General features: G+C 53.5%; 1 protein-coding gene across 2 annotated transcripts in view; it reads right to left on the bottom strand.

Annotated features, from left to right (window-relative positions):
• The window catches only part of agap3 (ArfGAP with GTPase domain, ankyrin repeat and PH domain 3), a 1,400,505-nt gene that overhangs the window by 871,782 nt on the left and 503,114 nt on the right, over positions 1-25,609 (bottom strand). For both annotated transcript variants that reach the window (XM_072468572.1, XM_072468571.1), the window contains exon 3: positions 15,209-15,296. In XM_072468572.1, coding sequence (XP_072324673.1) covers positions 15,209-15,296 — 88 coding nt within the window. The remainder of the gene's footprint in view (positions 1-15,208; positions 15,297-25,609) is intronic.

Genomic DNA, 25,609 nt, shown 5'->3' with positions numbered 1-25,609 from the left:
GACACATAGCCGAGAATCCCCCGTACATACAGACACACAGCCAAGAATCCCCCGTACATACAGGCACATAGCCGAGAATCCCCCATACATTCAGACACACAGCCGAGAATCCCTCCGTAAAAACAGGCATACAGCCGAGAATCCCCCGTACATACAGGCACACAGCCGAGAATCCCCCGTACATACAGACACACAGCCGAGAATGCCCCGTACATACAGGCACACAGCCGAGAATCCCCCGTACATTCAGACACCCAGCCGAGAATCCCCCGTACATACAGACACACACCCGAGAATCCCCTGTACATACAGGCACACAGCCGAGCATCCCCCGTACATACAGGCACACAGCCGAGAATCCCCCGTACATACAGACACGCACCCGAGAATCCCCCGTACATACAGGCACACGGCCGAGAATCCTCTGTACATACAGGCACACAGCCGATAATCCCCCATACACACAGGCACACAGCCGAGAATCCCCCGTACATACAGACACACACCCGAGAATCCCCCGTACATACAGGCACACAGCCGAGAATCCCCCGTACAGACAGGCACACAGCCGAGTATCCCCCGTACATACAGACACACAGCCGAGAATGCCCCGTACATACAGGCACACACCCGAGAATCCCCCGTACATACAGGCACACACCCGAGAATCCCCCGTACATACAGACACACAGCCGAGAATCCCCCGTACATACAGGTACACACCCGAGAATCCCCCGTACATACAGACACGCACCCGAGAATCCCCCGTACATACAGGCACACAGCCGAGAATCCTCCGTACATACAGGCACACAGCCGAGAATCCCCCATACATACAGGCACACAGCCGAGAATCCCCCGTACATACAGACACACACCCGAGAATCCCCCGTACATACAGGCACACAGCCGAGAATCTCCCGTACATACAGGCACACAGCCGAGTATCCCCCGTATATACAAACACACAGCCGAGAATCCCCCGTACATACAGCCACACAGCCAAGAATCCCCCGTACAGACAGGCACACAGCCGAGAATCCCCCGTACATACAGTCACATAGCCGAGAATCCACCGTACATACAGGCACACAGCCGAGAATCCCCCGTACAAACAGTCACATAGCCGAGAATCCCCCGTACATACAGACACATAGCCGAGAATCCCCCGTACATACAGGCACACAGCCGAGAATCCCCCGTACATACAGACACGCACCCGAGAATCCCCCGTACATACAGGCAAACAGCCGAGAATCCCCCGTACATACAGGCACACACCCGAGAAACCCTCTGTACATACAGACACACAGCCGAGAATCCCTCCGTAAATACAGGCACACAGCCAAGAATTCCCCCGTACATACAGACACACAGCCGAGAATCCCCCGTACATACAGGCACACAGCCGAGAATCCCCCGTACATACAGACGCATAGCCGAGAATCCCCCGTACATACAGACACATAGCCGAGAATCCCCCGTACATACAGACACACAGCCGAGAAGCCCCGTACATACAGACGCATAGCCGAGAATCCCCCGTACATACAGACACATAGCCGAGAATCCCCCGTACATACAGGCACATAGCCGAGAGTCCCCCGTACATACAGGCACACAGCCGAGAATCCCCCGTACATACAGTCACACAGCAGAGAATGCCCCGTACATACAGGCACACACCCGAGAATCCCCCGTACATACAGACACATAGCCGAGAATCCCCCGTACATACAGACACACAGCCAAGAATCCCCCGTACATACAGGCACATAGCCGAGAATCCCCCATACATTCAGACACACAGCCGAGAATCCCTCCGTAAATACAGGCACACAGCCGAGAATCCCCCGTACATACAGGCACACAGCCGAGAATCCCCCGTACATACAGACACACAGCCGAGAATCCCCCGTACATACAGGCACACAGCCGAGAATCCCCCGTACATTCAGACACCCAGCCGAGAATCCCCCGTACATACAGACACACACCCGAGAATCCCCTGTACATACAGGCACACAGCCGAGCATCCCCCGTACATACAGGCACACAGCCGAGAATTCCCCGTACATACAGACACGCACCCGAGAATCCCCCGTACCTACAGGCACACAGCCGAGAATCCTCCGTACATACAGGCACACAGCCGAGAATCCCCCATACACACAGGCACACAGCCGAGAATCCCCTGTACATACAGACACACAGCCGAGAATCCACCGTACATACAGACACACAGCCGAGAATCCCCCGTACATACAGGCACACAGCCGAGAATCCCCCGTACAGACAGGCACACAGCCGAGAATCCCCCGTACATACAGACACATAGCCGAGAATCCACCGTACATACAGGCACATAGCCGAGAATCCCCCGTACATACAGACACATAGCCGAGAATCCCCCGTACATGCAGGCACACAGCCGAGAATCCCCCGTACATACAGACACGCACCCGAGAATCCCCCGTACATACAGGCACACAGCCGAGAATCCTCCGTACATACAGGCACACAGCCGAGAATCCCCCGTACATTCAGACACCCAGCCGAGAATCCCCCGTACTTACAGACACACATCGAGAATCCCCTGTACATACAGGCACACAGCCGAGAATCCCCCGTACATACAGGCACACAGCCGAGAATCCCCCGTACATACAGGCACACAGCCGAGAATCCCCCGTACATACAGACACGCACCCGAGAATCCCCCGTACATACAGGCACACAGCCGAGAATCCTCCATACATACAGGCACACAGCCGAGAATCCCCCATACATACAGGCACACAGCCGAGAATCCTCCGTACATACAGACACACACCCGAGAATCCCCCATACATACAGGCACACAGCCGAGAATCCCCCGTACATACAGGCACACAGCCGAGTATCCCCCGTACATACAGACACACAGCCGAGAATGCCCCGTACATACAGGGACACACCCGAGAATCCCCCGTACATACAGGTACACACCCGAGAATGCCCCGTACATACAGGCACACAGCCGAGAATCCCCCGTACATACAGGTACACACCCGAGAATCCCCCGTACATACAGGTACACACCCGAGAATGCCCCGTACATACAGGCACACAGCCGAGAATCCCCCGTACATACAGACACACAGCCGAGAATCCCCCGTACATACAGACACACAGCCGAGAATCTCCCGTACATACAGACACACAGCCGAGAATCCCCCGTACAGACAGGCACACAGCCGAGAATCCCCCGTACATACAGACACATAGCCGAGAATCCACCGTACATACAGGCACACAGCCGAGAATCCCCCGTACATACAGGCACATAGCCGAGAATCCCCCGTACATACAGACACATAGCCGAGAATCCCCCGTACATACAGGCACACAGCCGAGAATCCCCCGTACATACAGACACGCACCCGAGAATCCCCCGTACATACAGGCACACAGCCGAGAATCCCTCGTACATACAGGCACACACCCGAGAAACCCTCTGTACATACAGACACACAGCCGAGAATCCCTCCGTAAATACAGGCACACAGCCAAGAATTCCCCCGTACATACAGACACACAGCCGAGAATCCCCCGTACATACAGGCACACAGCCGAGAATCCCCCGTACATACAGACACACAGCCGAGAAGCCCCGTACATACAGACGCATAGCCGAGAATCCCCCGTACATACAGACACACACCCGAGAATCCCCCGTACATACAGGCACATAGCCGAGAGTCCCCCGTACATACAGGCACACAGCCGAGAATCCCCCGTACATACAGGCACACAGCCGAGAATCCCCCGTACATACAGTCACACAGCAGAGAATGCCCCGTACATACAGGCACACACCCGAGAATTCCCCGTACATACAGACACATAGCCGAGAATCCCCCGTACATACAGACACACAGCCAAGAATCCCCCGTACATACAGGCACATAGCCGAGAATCCCCCATACATTCAGACACACAGCCGAGAATCCCTCCGTAAATACAGGCACACAGCCGAGAATCCCCCGTACATACAGGCACACAGCCGAGAATCCCCCGTACATACAGACACACAGCCGAGAATTCCCCGTACATACAGGCACACAGCCGAGAATCCCCCGTACATTCAGACACCCAGCCGAGAATCCCCCGTACATACAGACACACACCCGAGAATCCCCTGTACATACAGGCACACAGCCGAGCATCCCCCGTACATACAGGCACACAGCCGAGAATTCCCCGTACATACAGACACGCACCCGAGAATCCCCCGTACATACAGGCACACGGCCGAGAATCCTCTGTACATACAGGCACACAGCCGAGAATCCCCCATACACACAGGCACACAGCCGAGAATCCCCCGTACATACAGACACACACCCGAGAATCCCCCGTACATACAGACACACAGCCGAGAATCCCCCGTACATACAGGTACACACCCGAGAATCCCCCGTACATACAGACACGCACCCGAGAATCCCCCGTACATACAGGCACACAGCCGAGAATCCTCCGTACATACAGGCACACAGCCGAGAATCCCCCATACATACAGGCACACAGCCGAGAATCCCCCGTACATACAGACACACACCCGAGAATCCCCCGTACATACAGGCACACAGCCGAGAATCTCCCGTACATACAGGCACACAGCCGAGTATCCCCCGTATATACAGACACGCAGCCGAGAATGCCCCGTACATACAGGCACACACCCGAGAATCCCCCGTACATACAGGCACACACCCGAGAATCCCCCGTACATTCAGACACACTGCCGAGAATCCCCCGTACATGCAGGTACACACCCGAGAATCCCCCATACATTCAGACACACGGCCAAGAATCCCCCGTACATACAGACACACAGTCGAGAATCCCCCGTACAGACAGGCACACAGCCGAGAATCCCCCGTACATAGAGGCACACAGCCGAGAATCCCCCGTACATACAGACACACAGCCGAGAATCCCCCGTACATACAGACACACAGCCGAGAATCCCCCGTACATACAGGCACACAGTGAGAATCCCCCGTACAGACAAGCACACAGCCGAGAATCCCCCGTACATACAGACACACAGCCGAGAAACCCCCGTACATACAGACACATAGCCGAGAATCCACCATACATACAGGCACACAGCCGCGAATCCCCCGTACATACAGGCACATAGCCGAGAATCCCCCGTACATACAGACACATAGCCGAGAATCCCCCGTACATACAGGCACACAGCCGAGAATCCCCCGTACATACAGACACGCACCCGAGAATCCCCCATACATACAGGCACACACCCGAGAATCCCCCGTACATACAGACACACACCCGAGAATCCCCCGTACATACAGGCACACAGCCGAGAATCCCCCGTACATACAGGCACACAGCCGAGAATCCCCCGTACATACAGGCACACAGCCGAGAATCCCCCGTACATACAGGCACACAGCCGAGAATCCCCCGTACATACAGACACGCACCCGAGAATCCCCCGTACATACAGGCACACAGCCGAGAATCCTCCGTACATACAGGCACACAGCCGTGAATCCCCCGTACATACAGGCACACAGCCGAGAATCCCCCGTACATACAGACACACACCCGAGAATCCCCCGTACATACAGGCACACAGCCGAGAATCCCCCGTACATACAGGCTCCTAGCCGAGAATCCACCGTACTTACAGGCACACACCCGAGAAACCCTCTGTATATACAGACACACAGCCTAGAATCCCTCCGTAAATACAGGCACACAGCCAAGAATTCCCCCGTACATATAGGCACACAGCCGAGAATCCCCCGTACATACAGGCACACAGCCGAGAATCCCCCGTACATACAGGCACACGCCCGAGAAACCCTCTGTACATACAGACACACAGCCGAGAATCCCCCGTATATACAGGCACACAGCCGAGAATCCCTCCGTAAATAGAGGCACACGCCCGAGAAACCCTCCGTAAATGCAGACACACAGCCGAGAATCCCCCGTACATACAGACACATAGCCGCGAAAACCCTCTGTACATACAGGCACATGCCCGAGAAACCCTCTGTACATACAGGCACACAGCCGAGAATCCCTCCGTAAATACAGGCACACGCCCGAGAAACCCTCCGTAAATACAGACACACAGCCGAGAATCCCTCCGTAAATACAGGCACACACCCGAGAATCCCCCGTACATACAGGCACACACCCGAGAATCCCCAGTACATACAGACACACACCCGAGAATCCCCCGTACATACAGGCACACACCCGAGAAACCCTCTGTACATACAGACACACAGCCGAGAATCCCCCGTACATACAGGCACACAGCCGAGAATCCCTCCGTAAATACAGGCACACGCCCGAGAAACCCTCCGTAAATACAGACACACAGCCGAGAATCCCCCGTACATACAGACACACACCCGAGAAACCCTCTGTACATACAGACACACAGCCGAGAATCCCTCCGTAAATACAGGCACACAGCCAAGAATTCCCCCGTACATACAGACACACAGCCGAGAATCCCCCGTACATACAGGCACACAGCCGAGAATCCCCCGTACATACAGACACACAGCCGAGAAGCCCCGTACATACAGACGCATAGCCGAGAATCCCCCGTACATACAGACACACACCCGAGAATCCCCCGTACATACAGGCACATAGCCGAGAGTCCCCCGTACATACAGGCACACAGCCGAGAATCCCCCGTACATACAGGCACACAGCCGAGAATCCCCCGTACATACAGTCACACAGCAGAGAATGCCCCGTACATACAGGCACACACCCGAGAATTCCCCGTACATACAGACACATAGCCGAGAATCCCCCGTACATACAGACACACAGCCAAGAATCCCCCGTACATACAGGCACATAGCCGAGAATCCCCCATACATTCAGACACACAGCCGAGAATCCCTCCGTAAATACAGGCACACAGCCGAGAATCCCCCGTACATACAGGCACACAGCCGAGAATCCCCCGTACATACAGACACACAGCCGAGAATTCCCCGTACATACAGGCACACAGCCGAGAATCCCCCGTACATTCAGACACCCAGCCGAGAATCCCCCGTACATACAGACACACACCCGAGAATCCCCTGTACATACAGGCACACAGCCGAGCATCCCCCGTACATACAGGCACACAGCCGAGAATTCCCCGTACATACAGACACGCACCCGAGAATCCCCCGTACATACAGGCACACGGCCGAGAATCCTCTGTACATACAGGCACACAGCCGAGAATCCCCCATACACACAGGCACACAGCCGAGAATCCCCCGTACATACAGACACACACCCGAGAATCCCCCGTACATACAGACACACAGCCGAGAATCCCCCGTACATACAGGTACACACCCGAGAATCCCCCGTACATACAGACACGCACCCGAGAATCCCCCGTACATACAGGCACACAGCCGAGAATCCTCCGTACATACAGGCACACAGCCGAGAATCCCCCATACATACAGGCACACAGCCGAGAATCCCCCGTACATACAGACACACACCCGAGAATCCCCCGTACATACAGGCACACAGCCGAGAATCTCCCGTACATACAGGCACACAGCCGAGTATCCCCCGTATATACAGACACGCAGCCGAGAATGCCCCGTACATACAGGCACACACCCGAGAATCCCCCGTACATACAGGCACACACCCGAGAATCCCCCGTACATTCAGACACACTGCCGAGAATCCCCCGTACATGCAGGTACACACCCGAGAATCCCCCATACATTCAGACACACGGCCAAGAATCCCCCGTACATACAGACACACAGTCGAGAATCCCCCGTACAGACAGGCACACAGCCGAGAATCCCCCGTACATAGAGGCACACAGCCGAGAATCCCCCGTACATACAGACACACAGCCGAGAATCCCCCGTACATACAGACACACAGCCGAGAATCCCCCGTACATACAGGCACACAGTGAGAATCCCCCGTACAGACAAGCACACAGCCGAGAATCCCCCGTACATACAGACACACAGCCGAGAAACCCCCGTACATACAGACACATAGCCGAGAATCCACCATACATACAGGCACACAGCCGCGAATCCCCCGTACATACAGGCACATAGCCGAGAATCCCCCGTACATACAGACACATAGCCGAGAATCCCCCGTACATACAGGCACACAGCCGAGAATCCCCCGTACATACAGACACGCACCCGAGAATCCCCCATACATACAGGCACACACCCGAGAATCCCCCGTACATACAGACACACACCCGAGAATCCCCCGTACATACAGGCACACAGCCGAGAATCCCCCGTACATACAGGCACACAGCCGAGAATCCCCCGTACATACAGGCACACAGCCGAGAATCCCCCGTACATACAGGCACACAGCCGAGAATCCCCCGTACATACAGACACGCACCCGAGAATCCCCCGTACATACAGGCACACAGCCGAGAATCCTCCGTACATACAGGCACACAGCCGTGAATCCCCCGTACATACAGGCACACAGCCGAGAATCCCCCGTACATACAGACACACACCCGAGAATCCCCCGTACATACAGGCACACAGCCGAGAATCCCCCGTACATACAGGCTCCCAGCCGAGAATCCACCGTACTTACAGGCACACACCCGAGAAACCCTCTGTATATACAGACACACAGCCTAGAATCCCTCCGTAAATACAGGCACACAGCCAAGAATTCCCCCGTACATATAGGCACACAGCCGAGAATCCCCCGTACATACAGGCACACAGCCGAGAATCCCCCGTACATACAGGCACACGCCCGAGAAACCCTCTGTACATACAGACACACAGCCGAGAATTCCCCGTATATACAGGCACACAGCCGAGAATCCCTCCGCAAATAGAGGCACACGCCCGAGAAACCCTCCGTAAATGCAGACACACAGCCGAGAATCCCCCGTACATACAGACACATAGCCGCGAAAACCCTCTGTACATACAGGCACATGCCCGAGAAACCCTCTGTACATACAGGCACACAGCCGAGAATCCCTCCGTAAATACAGGCACACGCCCGAGAAACCCTCCGTAAATACAGACACACAGCCGAGAATCCCTCCGTAAATACAGGCACACACCCGAGAATCCCCCGTACATACAGGCACACACCCGAGAATCCCCAGTACATACAGACACACACCCGAGAATCCCCCGTACATACAGGCACACACCCGAGAAACCCTCTGTACATACAGACACACAGCCGAGAATCCCCCGTACATACAGGCACACAGCCGAGAATCCCTCCGTAAATACAGGCACACGCCCGAGAAACCCTCCGTAAATACAGACACACAGCCGAGAATCCCCCGTACATACAGACACACAGCCGAGAATCCCTCCGTAAATACAGGCACACGCCCGAGAAACCCTCCGTAAATACAGACACACAGCCGAGATTCCCTCCGTAAATACAGGCACACACCCGAGAATCCCCCGTACATACAGACACACACCTGAGAATCCCCCGTACATACAGGCACAAACCCGAGAATCCCCAGTACATACAGACACACACCCGAGAATCCCCCGTACATACAGGCACACACCCGAGAATCCCCCGTACATACAGGCACACACCCGAGAATCCCCAGTACATGCAGGCACACACCCGAGAATCCCCAGTACATACAGACACACGCCCGAGAATCCGCCATACATACAGGCAGACACCAGAGAATCTTCCGTACATACAGGCACACACCTGAGAATCCCCTGTACATACAGACGCACACCCGAGAATCCTCCATACATACAGGCAGACACCAGAGAATCCTCCGTACATACAGACACACAGCCGAGAAGGCGACGGAGGTTTTAAAAATTCATTTACTGGATGTGGGCATCGCTAGTTAGTCCAGCATTTAATTCCCATCCCTATTTGCCCTTCAGAAGGTGGGGGTGAGCTGCCTTCTCGAACCGCTGCAGTCCCTGAGGTGTAGGTACACCCACTGTGCTGTTAGGGAGGGAGTTTCAGGATTTTGCCCCAGTGACGGTGAAGGAACGGTCGATATATTTCCAAGTCAGGGTGGTCAGTGACTTGAAGGGGAACCTCCAGGTGGTGGGGTTCCCAGGTATCTGCTGCTCTTGTCCTTCTAGATGGTAGTGGTCGTGGGTTTGGAAGGTGCTTTCTGAGGCTCCTTGCTTGAGTTGCTGCAGTGCAGCTTGCAAATGGTACACACGGCTGCCGCTGTGCGTCGATGGTGGAGGGTTTGAATGTTTGTGGAAGGAGGAGCAATCAAGCGGGCTGCTTTGACCTGACTTGGAAATATATCACCGTTCCTTCACTGTCGCTGGGTCAAAATCTTGGGACTCCCTCGGCAATGGCACGGTGGGCGTACGTACAGCACATGGATTGCAGCGGTTCAAGAAGGGAGCTCATCGCCACCTTCTGAAGGGCAACTAGGGATGGGAAATAAATGCTGACCCAGCCAGTGACACCCACATCCCAGAAATTAATTTTTCAAACTCTCGAGAATTCCCTGCACCTACTGGCACACTCCCAGGAATCCCCGACAAAGACTGACACACTCCTGGGAATGCCTCCAAGGACAAAGAGAGAGCAAACAGCAAAAAGGAATTCCAGAGCTTGGAGTCCAGGCATCTGAAGGCACAGCTGTAAAAGGTGGAGTGATACAAGTTCAAAATACGCAAGGTGCCAGAATTAGTGGAATGCCGATATCTGCGAGGATTATGGGAGAGGTTACAGAGATAGGGAAGAGTGAGGTCGTGGAGGGATTTGAAAACCAGGATGAGAAAAAAATCAAGGAGTTTGCTGACCAGCAGCCAATGGAAGTTAGCAAGTACAGAGGTGCTGGGTGAATGGATGTTTGGTGCGGGTAAAGCCACAAGCAGCAGAGCTTCAGATGATGTCCAGTTTATGGGGGGTTAAATGTGGGAGCTGGGCTGGGGGTCCGGGTCGAGCCAAGCTGGGGGTTGGCTATATTCGGGGTTGCAGAAGAGCCGGGACTGCAGGAGGCGAAAGAGGCTGATGTCTTGGCCTTTGCGTCCCTAGTAGCCCGGCGAAGGATATTGCTTATGTGGAAGGAAGCCAAACCCCCGGGCGTGGAGACCTGGATAAATGACATGGCAGGGCTTATAAAACTAGAACGGATAAAGTTCGCACTAAGGGGTTCGGCTCAAGGGTTCACCAGGCGGTGGCAACCGTTCATTGACTACCTCGCAGAACGATAAAGGAAATGGGAAGGTAACAGCAGCAACCCAGGGGGGGGGGGGGGGGGGGGGAGAAGAGGGCCCGGGCGGGTCCTCAGGGGTGTTTTTGTACAGATATTAGTACTTGGTTATGTATATTGGATTGTTTGATTTTATTTTTGGAGAGTTATTATTTTTGATAGGGCAGTTGCCATTTAGTTTATATATTATTTATTTATTTGTTAAAAACGGCCACTGTTATTTATACTGTTTTACTGTTGTAAAAAGGAAAACCTTTGTATTGTTTTGTTTGGCCAAAAAATTTGAATAAATACATATATTTTTTTTCAATGTGGGAGTTGGGCCGGGGTCAATACTGTCGGCAAAAGAATCATTGAGGGGTTCAGCTGCCAATCGCAGAATTGTCAAAACCTTACAGCACAGAAGGAGCCCTTTCGGCCTGTTGTATCTGTGCTAGCCCTCTGCAAGAGTAGCTAGTCCCAATCCCTGGGAACTGGGGAATGGAGTTCGGAGGAGGAACAAATGGCTTCAGTCTTCCCAATATTTAATTGGAGGAAATTTCTTCTCCCCCAGTGCGGGATTCCGGATAAGGAGTCTGATCATTTAGAGACAGTGGAGAGAGATGGGGGTGAGGATGAGCTGGGTGAACATATGAAAACTAATACTGAGCTTTTGGATAATGACACCTCGGGGACGAATGTAGATGAGAAACAGGACGGGAGCAAGGAGAGATCCTTGGGAGTCACTATCATCTCTACACTTTAATGGACTTTCACATCTTGGGCGGGATTCTCCGACCCCCCGCCGGGTCGGAGAATCGCCGGGGGCTGGCGTGAATGCCGCCCCCGCCGGTTGCCAAATTCTCCGGCACCGGATATTCGTCGGGGGTGAAAATCGCGCCGCGCCAATTGGCGGGCCCCCCCCGGCGATTCTCTGGCCGCGATGGGCCGAAGTCCCGCTGCTGGAATGCCTGTCCCACCGGCGAGAATCAAACCACCTCTCTTACCGGCGGGACAAGGCGGCGCGGGCGGGCTCCGGGGTACTGGGGGGGGGGGCGGGGCGATCTGGCCCCGGGGGGTGCCCCCACAGTGGCCTGGCCCGCGATCAGGGCCCACCGATCCGCCGATTCTCGCCTCTCTCTCCAAGCGCTTTAATGGACTCCGGCCTGTCTCTGAGCTCTTTAATGGCCTGTGCTGTGGGGACACTCTTTTCCTTCCGCCTTCGCCATGGTCTCCACTATGGCGGAGGCGGAAGAGACCCCCTCCACTGCGCATGAGCAGGGATGCCGTGAGCGGCAGCGGACGCTCCCGCGCATGCGCCACACGGCAAAGTCAGTTTCGCGCCAGCTGGCGGTGCACCAAACGCCTTTCCCGCCAGCTGGCAGGGCGGAAATCAGTCCGGCGCAGGCCTAGCCCCTCAAGGTGAGGGCTCGGCCCCTCAAGATGCGGAGCCAAAAACGGCGCGAATCAGTCTGGCATCGCGCCGATTGCGGAGAATCCCGCCCCTTGTTCCTCACCCTTTAATAGATTTTCACCTCTCTCTTGATGCTTTTTCATGGACTCCCCAGCCACTCGCGAATGGACTCTCACCTCTCTCTCGACAAGCTTTAATGGGCGCTAACCTCCCTCTCCATGTTGTTAATTCACTCTCACCTCTTTCTTCACTTTTTAAACTACTCTCACCTCTCCCTGCTCTCTTTAACGCACGTCTCTCTCTCTCTCTCTCCGTTCTTCATGGACTCCCGTCTCCCTCCCTCTTTGCTATTTAATGGACTATAGCTCCCCTCTTCCACTCTTTACTGCACTCTCGCATCTCTCTGTCTTCACTCTTTAATGAACTCCCACCTCTCTCTCTCCGCTATTTAGTGGACTCTAACCTCTTTCTCTATTTGCTATTGAACAGACTCCTGCCTAACCCTCTGCTCTTTCCCCGCTCAGAGTGCTCTTTAATGGACTCTGTTGGTTAATGATCTCTCTTTTCTCTCTCTCCACTATTTAATGGACTTCCAGCTCTCGCTCTGTCTAGGCTTCACTGGACTCAAAGAACAAAGAACAAAGAAATGTACAGCACAGGAACAGGCCCTTCGGCCCTCCAAGCCCGTGCCGACCATACTGCCCGACTCAACTACAATCTTCTACACTTCCTGGGTCCGTATCCTTCTATTCCCATCCTATTCATATATTTGTCAAGATGCCCCTTAAATGTCCCTATCGTCCCTGCTTCCACTACCTCCTCCGGTAGCGAGTTCCAGGCACCCACTACCCTCTGCGTAAAAAACTTGCCTCGTACATCTACTCTAAACCTTGCCCCTCTCACCTTAAACCTATGCCCCCTAGTAATTGACCCCTCTACCCTGGGGAAAAGCCTCTGACTATCCACTCTGTCTATGCCCCTCATAATTTTGTATACCTCTATCAGGTCGCCCCTCAACCTCCTTCGTTCCAGTGAGAACAAACCGAGTTTATTCAATCGCTCCTCATAGCTTATGCCCTCCATACCAGGCAACATTCTGGTAAATCTCTTCTGCACCCTCTCTAAAGCCTCCACATCCTTCTGGTAGTGTGGCGACCAGAATTGAACACTATACTCCAAGTGTGGCCTAACTAAGGTTCTATACAGCTGCAACATGACTTGCCAATTCTTATACTCAATGCCCCGGCCAATGAAGGCAAGCATGCCGTATGCCTTCTTGACTACCTTCTCCACCTGTGTTGCCCCTTTCAATGACCTGTGGATCTGTACTCCTAGATCTCTTTGACTTTCAATACTCTTGAGGGTTCTACCATTCACTGTATAAATTCACTCATGCCTCTCTCTCCACATCTTTTAATGGACACTCGCGTCTCCCTCTGCTCTTTAATAGACTCTAATCTCTCTCTCCGCATTCTTTAATGGGCTCTTGTCTCACTCTCTGCTTTTGAAAGAATGGACTCTCGTCTCTCCTTCTGTTCTTTAGTGGATTCTCGCCTCTCTCTCCAAGCGCTTTAATGGACTCCGGCCTGTCTCTGAGCTCTTTAATGGACTCTCACTTCACTCTCTGTGCTTTTGAATGGTTTGTCACCTCTTTCAACTGACTCTTGCCTCTCTCTCCCTGCTCGTTAATTAACTCTCACCTCTGACTCCTCTTTCATGCACACTCACCTCTCCCTCGGCTCTTTAATAGACTCTCACCTCTCTCTCTCTCTCTGCACTCTTTAATGGACATGCTCCTAGCGCTCCGTGCTCTTTAATGAACTCTTGCATTTTTCTCTGCCCTTCAATGGGCCCATTTCAGGTATTAGTCGGAAAATCTTCTCTCAACGGCTCCCAATGCATTTTAATCTTGGCTTAAATAGGGAGGCCTGGCGGCAAGGGGGGAGGGGGGAAAATTATACAAACTAGGTTAATGAGTGTGTTGTTAGCTATGTTACTGTTCTTTTCACACATTTGTAATAAAATACATTAAAAAAATAAGAAGATTGATTGTGGAAGCACAATTAATAAATATATTTAAGGCAAATAGATTATTAATCACCAAGAAGGTGATTAAGATAGATAGTTTTTTGAAGAATAAAGGGATTAAGGGTTGTGGTGTTCAGGCCGGAAAGTGGAGCTGAGTCCACAAAAGATCAGCCATGATCTCATTGAATGGCGGAGCAGGCTCGAGGGGCCAGATGGCCGACTCCTGCTCCTAGTTCTTATGTTCTTATGTTCTTATAAGGGGAAAGGTTATAGGAAGGAATGTGGGGTTGAGGTTACAATCAGATCAGCCGCAATCTTATTGAATGGGATAGCAGATTTGAGGGGCCGAGTGGCCAGCTGCTCCTAATTAATATGTTTGGATGTATGTTCATATCAATCAATGTCTTTATCACACTGCAAGGTGACTGGGAAGAAAATCACAAGCGCGTCCCATCACACTGCGTCCAACAGTAGCTTGCCCAGGTTCTACATCATACAGAGAACACATATCCTACCTTCAGGGGACTCCTCCTGCACATAGGTTCCAGTTAAATACCGGTGAACAAGAGCAGACTTCCCACTCGACAGATTCCCCACGATTCCCTGGCGAAAAGAACATACTGAGATCAGTAATAATATAACAAAACGTTGACACACAAAGGGACCACGGATTCCTGGGACGGCTGGATTGTCGTATGAGGAGAGACTGCGTCGAGTGCGTCAATGTTCACTGGAATTTAGAAGAATGAGAGGGGATCTCATTGAAACGTTTATCATTCTGTCATAGCTGGACTGACTGGGTGAAGAGTTGTTGCTTCCTTTGGCTGGAGCGGTCTAAAACCTGGAGTCACAGTCTCCGGATACGGGGCACGCCATTTCGGAGTGAGAGGAGGTGACAGCTCTTCACTGAGAGGGTACTGAATCAGTGGAACTCTCTACCACAGGAAGCTGTGGAGGACAAGTCATGGAGTATATTTAAGAAGGAAATAGGTTTCACGGCTCCATCAGCGTGCGGGGGGAAAGTGGGAGTATGATGCTGAGATAGAGAATCAGCCAGAATCATAATGAATGGCAGTACAGGCTCAAAGAGCCGAATGGACGACTCCTGCTCCTATTTTCTCTCTTTATATGTTAATCCCTGTGACCGTCTGCTAGGTCAACGGTGATGAGAAAATCACTCAGTTCTCCAATTCACTTCAATTTCTGTGGGAGACGGAGACAAATGCTGATGCTGTTGAAAATATATCCGATGAAGAGTGGGTGGACAGGCACTTGTGTCTCTGAGTCAGAGGTTGGTGGGTTCTAGTGTCACTTCAGGAGCTGGAACACAGGAGGATACTCCAGTGTTGTACTGAGGGAATGTCGCACTGCTCGAGGGTCATAGAATCACAGAATTTACAGTGCACAAGGAGGCCATTTGGCCCATCGAGTCTGCACCCGCCCTTGCAAAGAGCACCCTACGGGAGCCCACGTATCCCTGTTGCCCAGTGACACCCACTTAAAATTTTTTGGACACTAAGGGCAATTTATCACGGCCAACCCACCTAACCTGCACATCTTTTGACTGTGGGAGGAAACCGGAGCACCCGGAGGAAACCCACGCACACACGGGGAGAACGTGTAGACTCCGCACAGACAGTGACCCAAGCCGGGAATCAAACCTGGGACCCTGGAGCTGTGTAGCAATTGTGCTAACCACAAGGCTACCGTGTTGCCTTTGACTTCAGTACAGAGTGAACTGTCGGAGGGTCAATTCTGAGGGGAATGCTGCACTGTCGTGAGGTCTGTGTAGCGCACAAATACTCCGTGAGACGAATAGAGTGAAGTCGATGAGGCTTTATTAAGCGTGTCTGTTCCCCCGCAGCTCGATAGTAAACTGGCCAGCGGGGGAAGACTCCGGCTTCTTATACTCCGCCTTCAGGGCGGAGCTAGAGATCAACGGCCAACCAGGACCCGGGATCTGTCAGCCAATGACATTAGGGCTTCCAGTCCCACATGACCCCCAATACGTACTACCACATTCACCCCTTGTCAAAAATGAACCCGGCGGGGTGATGCTTCGTATGGTGGTAAGGGTTTACAGGGCTGGTCCTGGGAGGAAAAACATTCACATGGCAATACAGCATTGTACAATTTTGTCCTGTTTCAACTATTTACAGAAGGTATAGGGAGAAAAGCAAAAATGTTCTTGTGAAAAGTCCATATTTTGATTTAGATCGACGCCACGAGTCGGTCGGGCGGTCTGGCCGTCCGTGTCGATCGCCTCGGCCCCGGTGGTGGTGGTGGTGCTTGTACCGGTGTTGTCGTCTCCGGGAGCCTTACGGTTTCAGCTTGGGCTTTATCCTTGGTCGGGCCTGAGGGAAGGGGAACCGATCCTCCTGGGAAGGGGGCGGTCGCGGGGTGCGGCGGTGGCAGGAAGGGGGGGGGGTTGGGTGAATGGTGTCGGGGGGGTGTGTGTGTTGCCGGCGGGCGCCAGATCCCGCAGGGAGACCGTGTCCTGTCGGCCGTCGGGGTACTCCACATAAGCGTACTGCAGGTTCGCGTGGAGGAGGCGAACCCTTTCGACCAACGGGTCCACCTTATGTACCCGCACATGCTTTCGGAGCAAGATGGGTCCTGGGACCGCCAGCCAGGTCAGCAGCGACGTCCCAGAGGAGGACCTCCTAGGGAAGACAAGGAGACGCTCATGAGGCGTTTGATTAGTGCTCGTACATAATAACGACCGGATGGAGTGGAGAGCGTCCGGGAGGACCTCCTGCCACCGTGAAACTGGGAGGTCCCTGGACCGTAGGGCCAGTAGGACGGCCTTCCAGACCGTGCCGTTCTCCCTCTCTACTTGCCCGTACCCCCGGGGGTTGTAGCTGGTCATCCTGCTTGAGGCGATGCCCTTACTGAGCAGGAACTGGCGCAGCTCGTCACTCATTAAAGAGGACCCCCTGTCGCTGTGGACGTATGCGGGGTAACCGAACAGTGTGAAGATGCTGTTCAGGGCTTTAATAACTGTGGCCGCGGTCATGTCAGAGCAGGGAATGGCAAAAGGGAAGCGGGAGTATTCGTCCACCACATTAAGAAAATATGCGTTGCGGTCGGTGGAGGGAGGGAGGGCCCTTTGAAATCCAGACTGAGGCGTTCAAAGGGGCGGGAAGCCTTAATCAGGTGCGCTCCATCCGGCCTGAAAAAATGCGGTTTGCATTCCGCGCAGATGTGGCAGTCCCTTGTGACTGTACGGACCTCCTCTAAAGAGTATGGGAGATTGCGGGACTTGATGAAGTGGAAAAACCGAGTGACCCCCGGGTGGCAGAGGTCCTCGTGGAGGGTTTGGAGGCGGTTAATTTGTGCGTTGGCACATGTGCCGCGGGATAGGGCATCGGACGGCTCGTTCAGCTTTCCGGGACGATGCAAAATCTCGTAGTTGAAGGTGGAGAGCTCGATCCTCCACCTTAAGATCTTGTCGTTTTTGATTTTGCCCCGCAGTGCATTATCGAACATGAAGGCTACCGACCGTTGGTCCGTGAGGAGAGTGAATCTCCTGCCGGCCAGGTAATGCCTCCAATGTCGCACAGCTTCCACTATGGCTTGGGCTTCCTTTTCCACTGAGGAGTGGCGGATTTCTGAGGCGTGGAGGGTCCGGGAGAAAAAGGCCACGGGTCTGCCCGCTTGGTTAAGGGTGGCCGCTAGAGCTACGTCGGAGGCGTCGCTCTCGACCTGGAAGGGGAGGGACTCGTCGATGGCGCGCATCGTGGCCTTTGCGATATCCGCTTTGATGCGGCTGAAGGCCTGGCAAGCCTCTGTCGACAGAGGGAAGGTCGTGGTCTGTATTAGGGGGCGGGACTTGTCTGCGTACTGGGGGACCCACTGGGCGTAATATGAAAAGAACCCCAGGCAGCGTTTTAGGGCTTTTGAGCAGTGAGGGAGGGGAAATTCCATGAGGGGGCGCATACGTTCGGGGTCGGGGCCTATTATCCCATTGCGCACTACGTAGCCCAGAATGGCTAGCCGATTGGTGCTAAAAACGCACTTGTCCTCGTTGTACGTGAGGTTCAAGGCTTTGGCGGTCTGGAGGAATTTTTGGAGGTTGGCGTCGTGGTCCTGCTGGTCGTGGCCGCAGATGGTTACATTGTCGAGATACGGGAACGTGGCCCGCAACCCATGTTGATCAACCATTCGGTCCATCTCCCGTTGGAAGACCGAGACCCCGTTTGTGGCGCCAAATGGGACCCTTAGAAAATGGTATAATCGCCCGTCTGCCTCGAAGGCTGTGTACTTGCGGTCACTTGGGCGGATGGGGAGCTGATGGTAGGCAGACATGAGGTCCACGGTGGAGAAGACTTTATATTGGGCAATCCGATTGACCATGTCGGATATGCGGGGGAGAGGGTACGCGTCTAGTTGTGTGTACCTGTTGATGGTCTGGCTATAGTCTATGACCATCCTTTGTTTCTCCCCTGTCTTCACTACTACCACCTGCGCTCTCCAGGGACTATTGCTGGCCTGGATTATGCCCTCCTTTAGTAGCCGCTGGACTTCGGACCGAATGAAGGTCCGGTCCTGGGCGCTGTACCGTCTGCTCCTCGTGGCAACGGGTTTGCAATCCGGGGTGAGGTTCGCAAACAAGGACGGGGGTTGCACCTTGAGGGTTGCGAGGCCGCAGATAGTGAGTGGGGGTATTGGGCCGCCGAATTTGAACGTAAGGCTCTGTAGATTGCATTGGAAATCTAATCCCAGTAAAGTGGGGGCGCAGAGTTGGGGAAGGACGCTTAGTTTGTAGTTTTTGAACTCCCTCCCCTGCACCGTTAGGGTAACTATGCAGAATCCTTGGATCTGTACGGAGTGGGATCCTGCAGCTAGGGAAATCTTTTGTGCGCTGGGATAGGTGGTCAATAAACAGCGTCTTACCGTGTCGGGGTGGATAAAGCTCTCCGTGCTCCCGGAGTCGACTAGGCATGGTGCCTCGTGGCCGTTTATTAGCACCGTTGTCGTCGTCGTCTGGAGTGTCCGGGGCCGAGCTTGATCGAGCGTAATTGAAGCGAGACGTGGTTGTAGTAGTGGAGTGGGGTCCGTTGTGTCCGTCCAAGATGGCGTCGGGGATGAATAAAATGGCCGCCCCCATACATCGCACGTGGCTGGGGGGTCACAAGATGGCGGCGGGAGTGGACAAAATGGCCGCCCCCACGCGTCGTACAGGTCTGGGGTGGTCCAAGATGGCGGCGCCCTTCCTCCCCTCGTGGTGGCCGGGACCCAAAATGGCGCCATCTGCAGGTCGCACATGGGGCGCTGGGGAGCGCTAGGACCGCGCGGAGCCATCTGCAGGTCGCACGTGGGGCGCTGGGAGCGCTAGGACCGCGCGGAGCTCCCTCACCGGGGACAGCGGTGGTCGGGACCCAAGTTGGTATCGCCGGTGGGTCAGACGTGGGGCGCGGGGGGGGGGGGTTAGGGATGCGCAAAACTCCCTCTTCTCCGTGGAGAGTGGTGGTCGGGACCCAAAGCGGTAGCGCCGGCGGGTCATACATGGGCTGCGGTGGGGGGGGTTGGGGAGCGTAAGCGGCGTGCAGAGCTCCCAGTTCTCCCGGGACCGCGGTGGTCGGGACCCAGAGTGGCTGCGCCTGCGGGTCGTACATGGCGTGCTGGGGAGCGTAAACGGCTTGCAGGGCCCCCTGTTCTCCCGGGACCGGCACACAACCGCGTAATGGCCCTTTTTCCCGCAGCTCTTGCAGATAGCTGCGCGGGCCGGGCAGCGCTGTCGGGGGTGTTTGGCCTGGCCGCAGAAATAGCAGCGGGCGCCCCCGGTGCGACTTGGCGTTTGGACCGCGCAAGCCTGAGGGGTGTGCAGGGGGGGGGGTGTTTGTCGCGACGGGTACTTACGGGGCCCAATGGGCTACCGCGCGGTCGGGGCCGTAGGCGCGGGTATTACGCGCGGCCACGTCTAGGGAGGCTGCTAGGGCCCGGGCCTCTGAGAGTCCTAGCGACTCTCTTTCTAGAAGTCTTTGGCGGATTTGGGAGGAATTCATACCTGCCACAAAAGCATCGCGCATTAACATGTCCGTGTGTTCATTTGCATTCACCGAAGGGCAGCTGCAGGCTCATCCCAAAATCAGCAGCGCGGCGTAGAATTCGTCCATCGATTCTCCGGGACCTTGCCGTCTCGTCGCAAGCTGGTAGCGAGCGTAGATTTGGTTAACTGGGTGGACATAGAGACTTTTCAGTGCTGCGAACGCCGTCTGGAAATCCTCCGAGTCGTCGATGAGGGAGAAGATCTCCGTGCTCACCCTCGAGTGCAGGACCTGTAGTTTTTGGTCTTCTGTGACCCGGCCGGTGGCCGTTCTGAGGTAGGCCTCGAAGCAAGTCTGCCAGTGCTTGAAGGCTGCTGCCGCGTTCACTGCGTGGGGGCTGATCCTCAGGCATTCCGGAATGATCCTGAGCTGCATAGTCCTTTTTAGACACGCTTAATAAATTGTAGCGCACAAAGACTCCGTGAGACGAATAGAGTGAAGTCGATGAGGCTTTATTAAGCGTGTCTGTTCCCCCGCAGCTCGATAATAGAATGGCCAGCGGTGGGAGGACTCCGGCTTCTTATACTCCGCCTTCAGGGCGGAGCTAGAGGTCAACGGCCAACCAGTACCCGGGATCTGTCAGCCAATGACATTAGGGCTTCCAGTCCCACATGACCCCCAATACATACTACCACAGTCTGTAATAAGGGAGTTTGTTTCTATTTGTGAATGGGATGTGGGCGTCGCTGGGTCAGCATTTGTTTTCCATCCCTGAGGCCAATTAATAGTCAACCACATTGCTGTGGGTCTGGAGTCACATGTCGGCCAGACCGGGTAAGGACGGCAGATTTCCTTCCCGAAAGGACATTAGTGAACCAGATGGGTTTTTACGACAATCGACAATGGTTTCATGATCATCATTAGACTTTTACTGAATTCAAATTTACCATCTGCCCTGGTGGGATTCGACCCCACATCCCCGGAGACAAATTTGTCCAGTGGCAAATACCAGTTTGCCGCTGCCACACTGACAGAGGGTCAGTACTGAGGGAGTGCTGCCCTGTCAGAGGGTCAGTACTGAGGGAGTGCTGCCCTGTCAGAGGCTCAGTACTGAGGGAGCTCCGCACTGTCAGAGGGTCAGTACTGAGGGAGTGCTGAACTGTCAGAGGATCAGTACTGAGGGAGTGCTGCACTGTCAGAGGGTCAGTGCTGAGGGAATGCCGCACTGTCAGAGGGTCAGGACTGAGGAAGTGCTGCACTGTCCGAGAGCCAGTACTGAGGGGGCGCTGCCCGATCAGAGAGTCAGTACTGAGGGAGTGCTGCCCTGTCAGAGGGTCAGTACTGAGGGAGTGCTGCCCTGTCAGAGGGTCAGTACTGAGGGAGTGCTGCCCTGTCAGAGGGTCAGTACTGAGGGAGTGCTGCCCTGTCAGAGACTCAGTACTGAGGGAGTGCTGCCCTGTCAGAGAGTCAGTACTGAGGGAGTGCCGCACTGTCAGAGGGTCAGTGCTGAGGGAGTGCTGCACTGTCAGAGGGTCAGTACTGAGGGAGTGCCGCACTGTCAGAGGGTCAGTACTGAGGGAGTGCTGCACTGTCAGAGGGTCAGTACTGAGGGAGTGTCGCACTGTCAGAGGGTCAGTACTGAGGGAGTGCTGCACTGTCAGAGGGTCAGTACTGAGGGAGTGCCGCACTGTCAGAGGGTCAGTGCTGAGGGAATGCCGCACTGTCAGAGGGTCAGTACTGAAGCAGTGCTGCCCTGTCAGAGAGTCAGTACTGAGGGAGTGCCGCACTGTCAGAGGGTCAGTGCTGAGGGAGTGCTGCACTCTCAGAGAGTCAGTACTGAGAGAGTGCTGCACTTTCAGTGGGTCAGTACTGAGAGAGTGCCGCACTGTAAGAGGGTCAGTACTGAGGGAGTGCTGCACTGTCAGAGGGTCAGTACTGAGGGAGTGCCGCACTGTCAGAGGGTCAGTACTGTGGGAGTGCTGCACTGTCAGAGGGTCAGTACTGAGGGAGTGCCGCACTGTCAGAGGGTCAGTACTGAGGGAGTGCCGCACTGTCAGAGGGTCAGTACTGAGGGAGTGCTGCACTGTCAGAGGGTCAGTACTGAGGGAGTGCTGCACTGTCAGAGGGTCAGTACTGAGGGAGTGCTGCACTGTCAGAGGGTCAGTACTGAGGGAGTGCTGCACTGTCAGAGGGTCAGTACTGAGGGAGTGCTGCACAGTCAGAGGGTCAGTACTGAGGGAGTGCCACACTGTCAGGAGGTCAGCAGTGCGGGCACTGCTGGAGGTGAAGTCTTTTGGATCATTTCTTAAATGGATCAATGAAAAGATCTCATCAATGAATTCTAGCCAAAGTTTATCCTCAACCAACACCATCGCAAACAGATGAACGGATCATTTACTATACAGTTTCTGGTGTTGATTTGCTGTGCATGTAATGACTGCCATAATTGCCTAATTAACAATGGTATCTAAACTTCAAAAGTAATTCATAAGCCGGAGTGATTTTGTGCATCTCTGTGTCTGGCTCAATGTTGTCGAACACTGCGATTTTTCACTCAGCCATTAGGGGGAAGTAAGGAACTGTGTTTTCCATTGATATGCTGCTTGGAAAGCACTGCTCTTTCTATTGAATAATTCTCAATTCACAGAGGAATCAGTCTGTGGATTCATATCAGAGCAGCATACTTACATAGAACAATACAATACAGCGCAGTACAGGCCCTTCGGCCCACGATGTTGCACCGAAACAAAAGCCATCTAACCTACACTATGCCATTATCATCCATATGTTTATCCAATAAACTTTTAAATGCCCTCAATGTTGGCGAGTTCACTACTGTAGCAGGTAGGGCATTCCACGGCCTCACTACTCTTTGCGTAAAGAACCTACCTCTGACCTCTGTCCTATATCTATTACCCCTCAGTTTAAAGTTATGTCCCCTCGTGCCAGCCATATCCATCCGCGGGAGAAGGCTCTCACTGTCCACCCTATCCAACCCCCTGATCATTTTGTATGCCTCTATTAAGTCTCCTCTTAACCTTCTTCTTTCCAACGAAAACAACCTCAAGTCCGTCAGCCTTTCCTCATAAGATTTTCCCTCCATACCAGGCAACATCCTGGTAAATCTCCTCTGCACCCGCTCCAAAGCCTCCACGTCCTTCCTATAATGCGGTGACCAGAACTGTACGCAATACTCCAAATGCGGCCGGACCAGAGTTCTGTACAGCTGCAACATGACCTCCCGACTCCGGAACTCAATCCCTCTATCAATAAAGGCCAACACTCCATAGGCCTTCTTCACAACCCTATCAACCTGGGTGGCAACTTTCAGGGATCTATGTACATGGACACCTAGATCCCTCTGCTCAGCCACACTTTCAAGAACTTTACCATTAGCCAAATATTCCGCATTCCTGTTATTCCTTCCAAAGTGAATCACCTCACACTTCTCTACATTAAACTCCATTTGCCACCTCTCAGCCCAGCTCTGCAGCTTATCTATATCCCTCTGTAACCTGCTACATCCTTCCACACTATCGACAACACCACCGACTTTAGTATCATCTGCAAATTTACTCACCCACCCTTCTGTGCCTTCCTCTAGGTCATTGATAAAAATGACAAACAGCAACGGCCCCAGAACAGATCCTTGTGGTACTCCACTTGTGACTGTACTCCATTCTGAACATTTCCCATCAACCACCACCCTCTGTCTTCTTTCAGCTAGCCAATTTCTGATCCACATCTCTAAATCACACTTAATCCCCAGCCTCCGTATTTTTTGCAATAGCCTACCGTGGGGAACCTTATCAAACGCTTTGCTGAAATCCATATACACCACATCAACTGCTCTACCCTCGTCTACCTGTTCAGTCACCTTCTCAAAGAACTCAATAAGGTTTGTGAGGCATGACCTACCCTTCACAAAGCCATGCTGACTATCCCTGATCATATCATTCCTATCTAGATGATTATAAATCTTGTCCCTTATAATCCCCTCCAAGACTTTACCCACTACAGACGTGAGGCTCACCGGTCTATAGTTGCCGGGGTTGTCTCTGCTCCCCTTTTTGAACAAAGGGACCACATTTGCTGTCCTCCAGTCCTCTGGCACTATTCCTGTAGCCAATGATGACATAAAAATCAAAGCCAAAGGTCCAGCAATCTCTTCCCTGGCCTCCCATAGAATCCTAGGATAAATCCCATCAGGTCCCGGGGACTTATCTATTTTCAGCCTGTCCAGAATTGCCAACACCTCTTCCCTACGTACCTCAATGCCATCTATTCTATTAGCCTGGGGCTCAGCATTCTCCTCCACAACATTATCTTTTTCCTGAGTGAATACTGACGAAAAATATTCATTTAGTATCTCGCCTATCTCTTCAGACTCCACACACAATTTCCCATCCCTGTCCTTGACTGGTCCTACTCTTTCCCTAGTCATTCGCTTATTCCTGACATACCTATAGAAAGCTTTTGGGTTTTCCTTGATCCTTCCTGCCAAATACTTCTCATGTCCCCTCCTTGCTCGTCTTAGCTCTCTCTTTAGATCCTTCCTCGCTACCTTGTAACTATCCATCGCCCCAACCGAAACTTCACACTTCATCTTCACATAGGCCTCCTTCTTCCTCTTAACAAGAGATTCCACTTCCCTGGTAAACCACGGTTCCCTCACTCGACGCCTTCCTCCCTGTCTGACCGGTACATACTTATCAAGAACACGCAGTAGCTGATCCTTGAAACAAGCCCCACTTATCCAGTGTGCCCAACACTTGCAGCCTACTTCTCCACCTTATCCCCCCCAAGTCACGTCTAATGGCATCATAATTGCCCTTCCCCCAGCTATAACTCTTGCCCTGCGGTGTATACTTATCCCTTTCCATCATTAACGTAAACGTCACCGAATTGTGGTCACTGTCCCCAAAG

The sequence above is a fragment of the Scyliorhinus torazame genome, chromosome 11, assembly GCF_047496885.1.
Source record: "Scyliorhinus torazame isolate Kashiwa2021f chromosome 11, sScyTor2.1, whole genome shotgun sequence".
NCBI classification, from domain to species: domain Eukaryota; kingdom Metazoa; phylum Chordata; class Chondrichthyes; order Carcharhiniformes; family Scyliorhinidae; genus Scyliorhinus; species Scyliorhinus torazame.
This window is presented reverse-complemented; position numbering and strand designations above follow the sequence as displayed.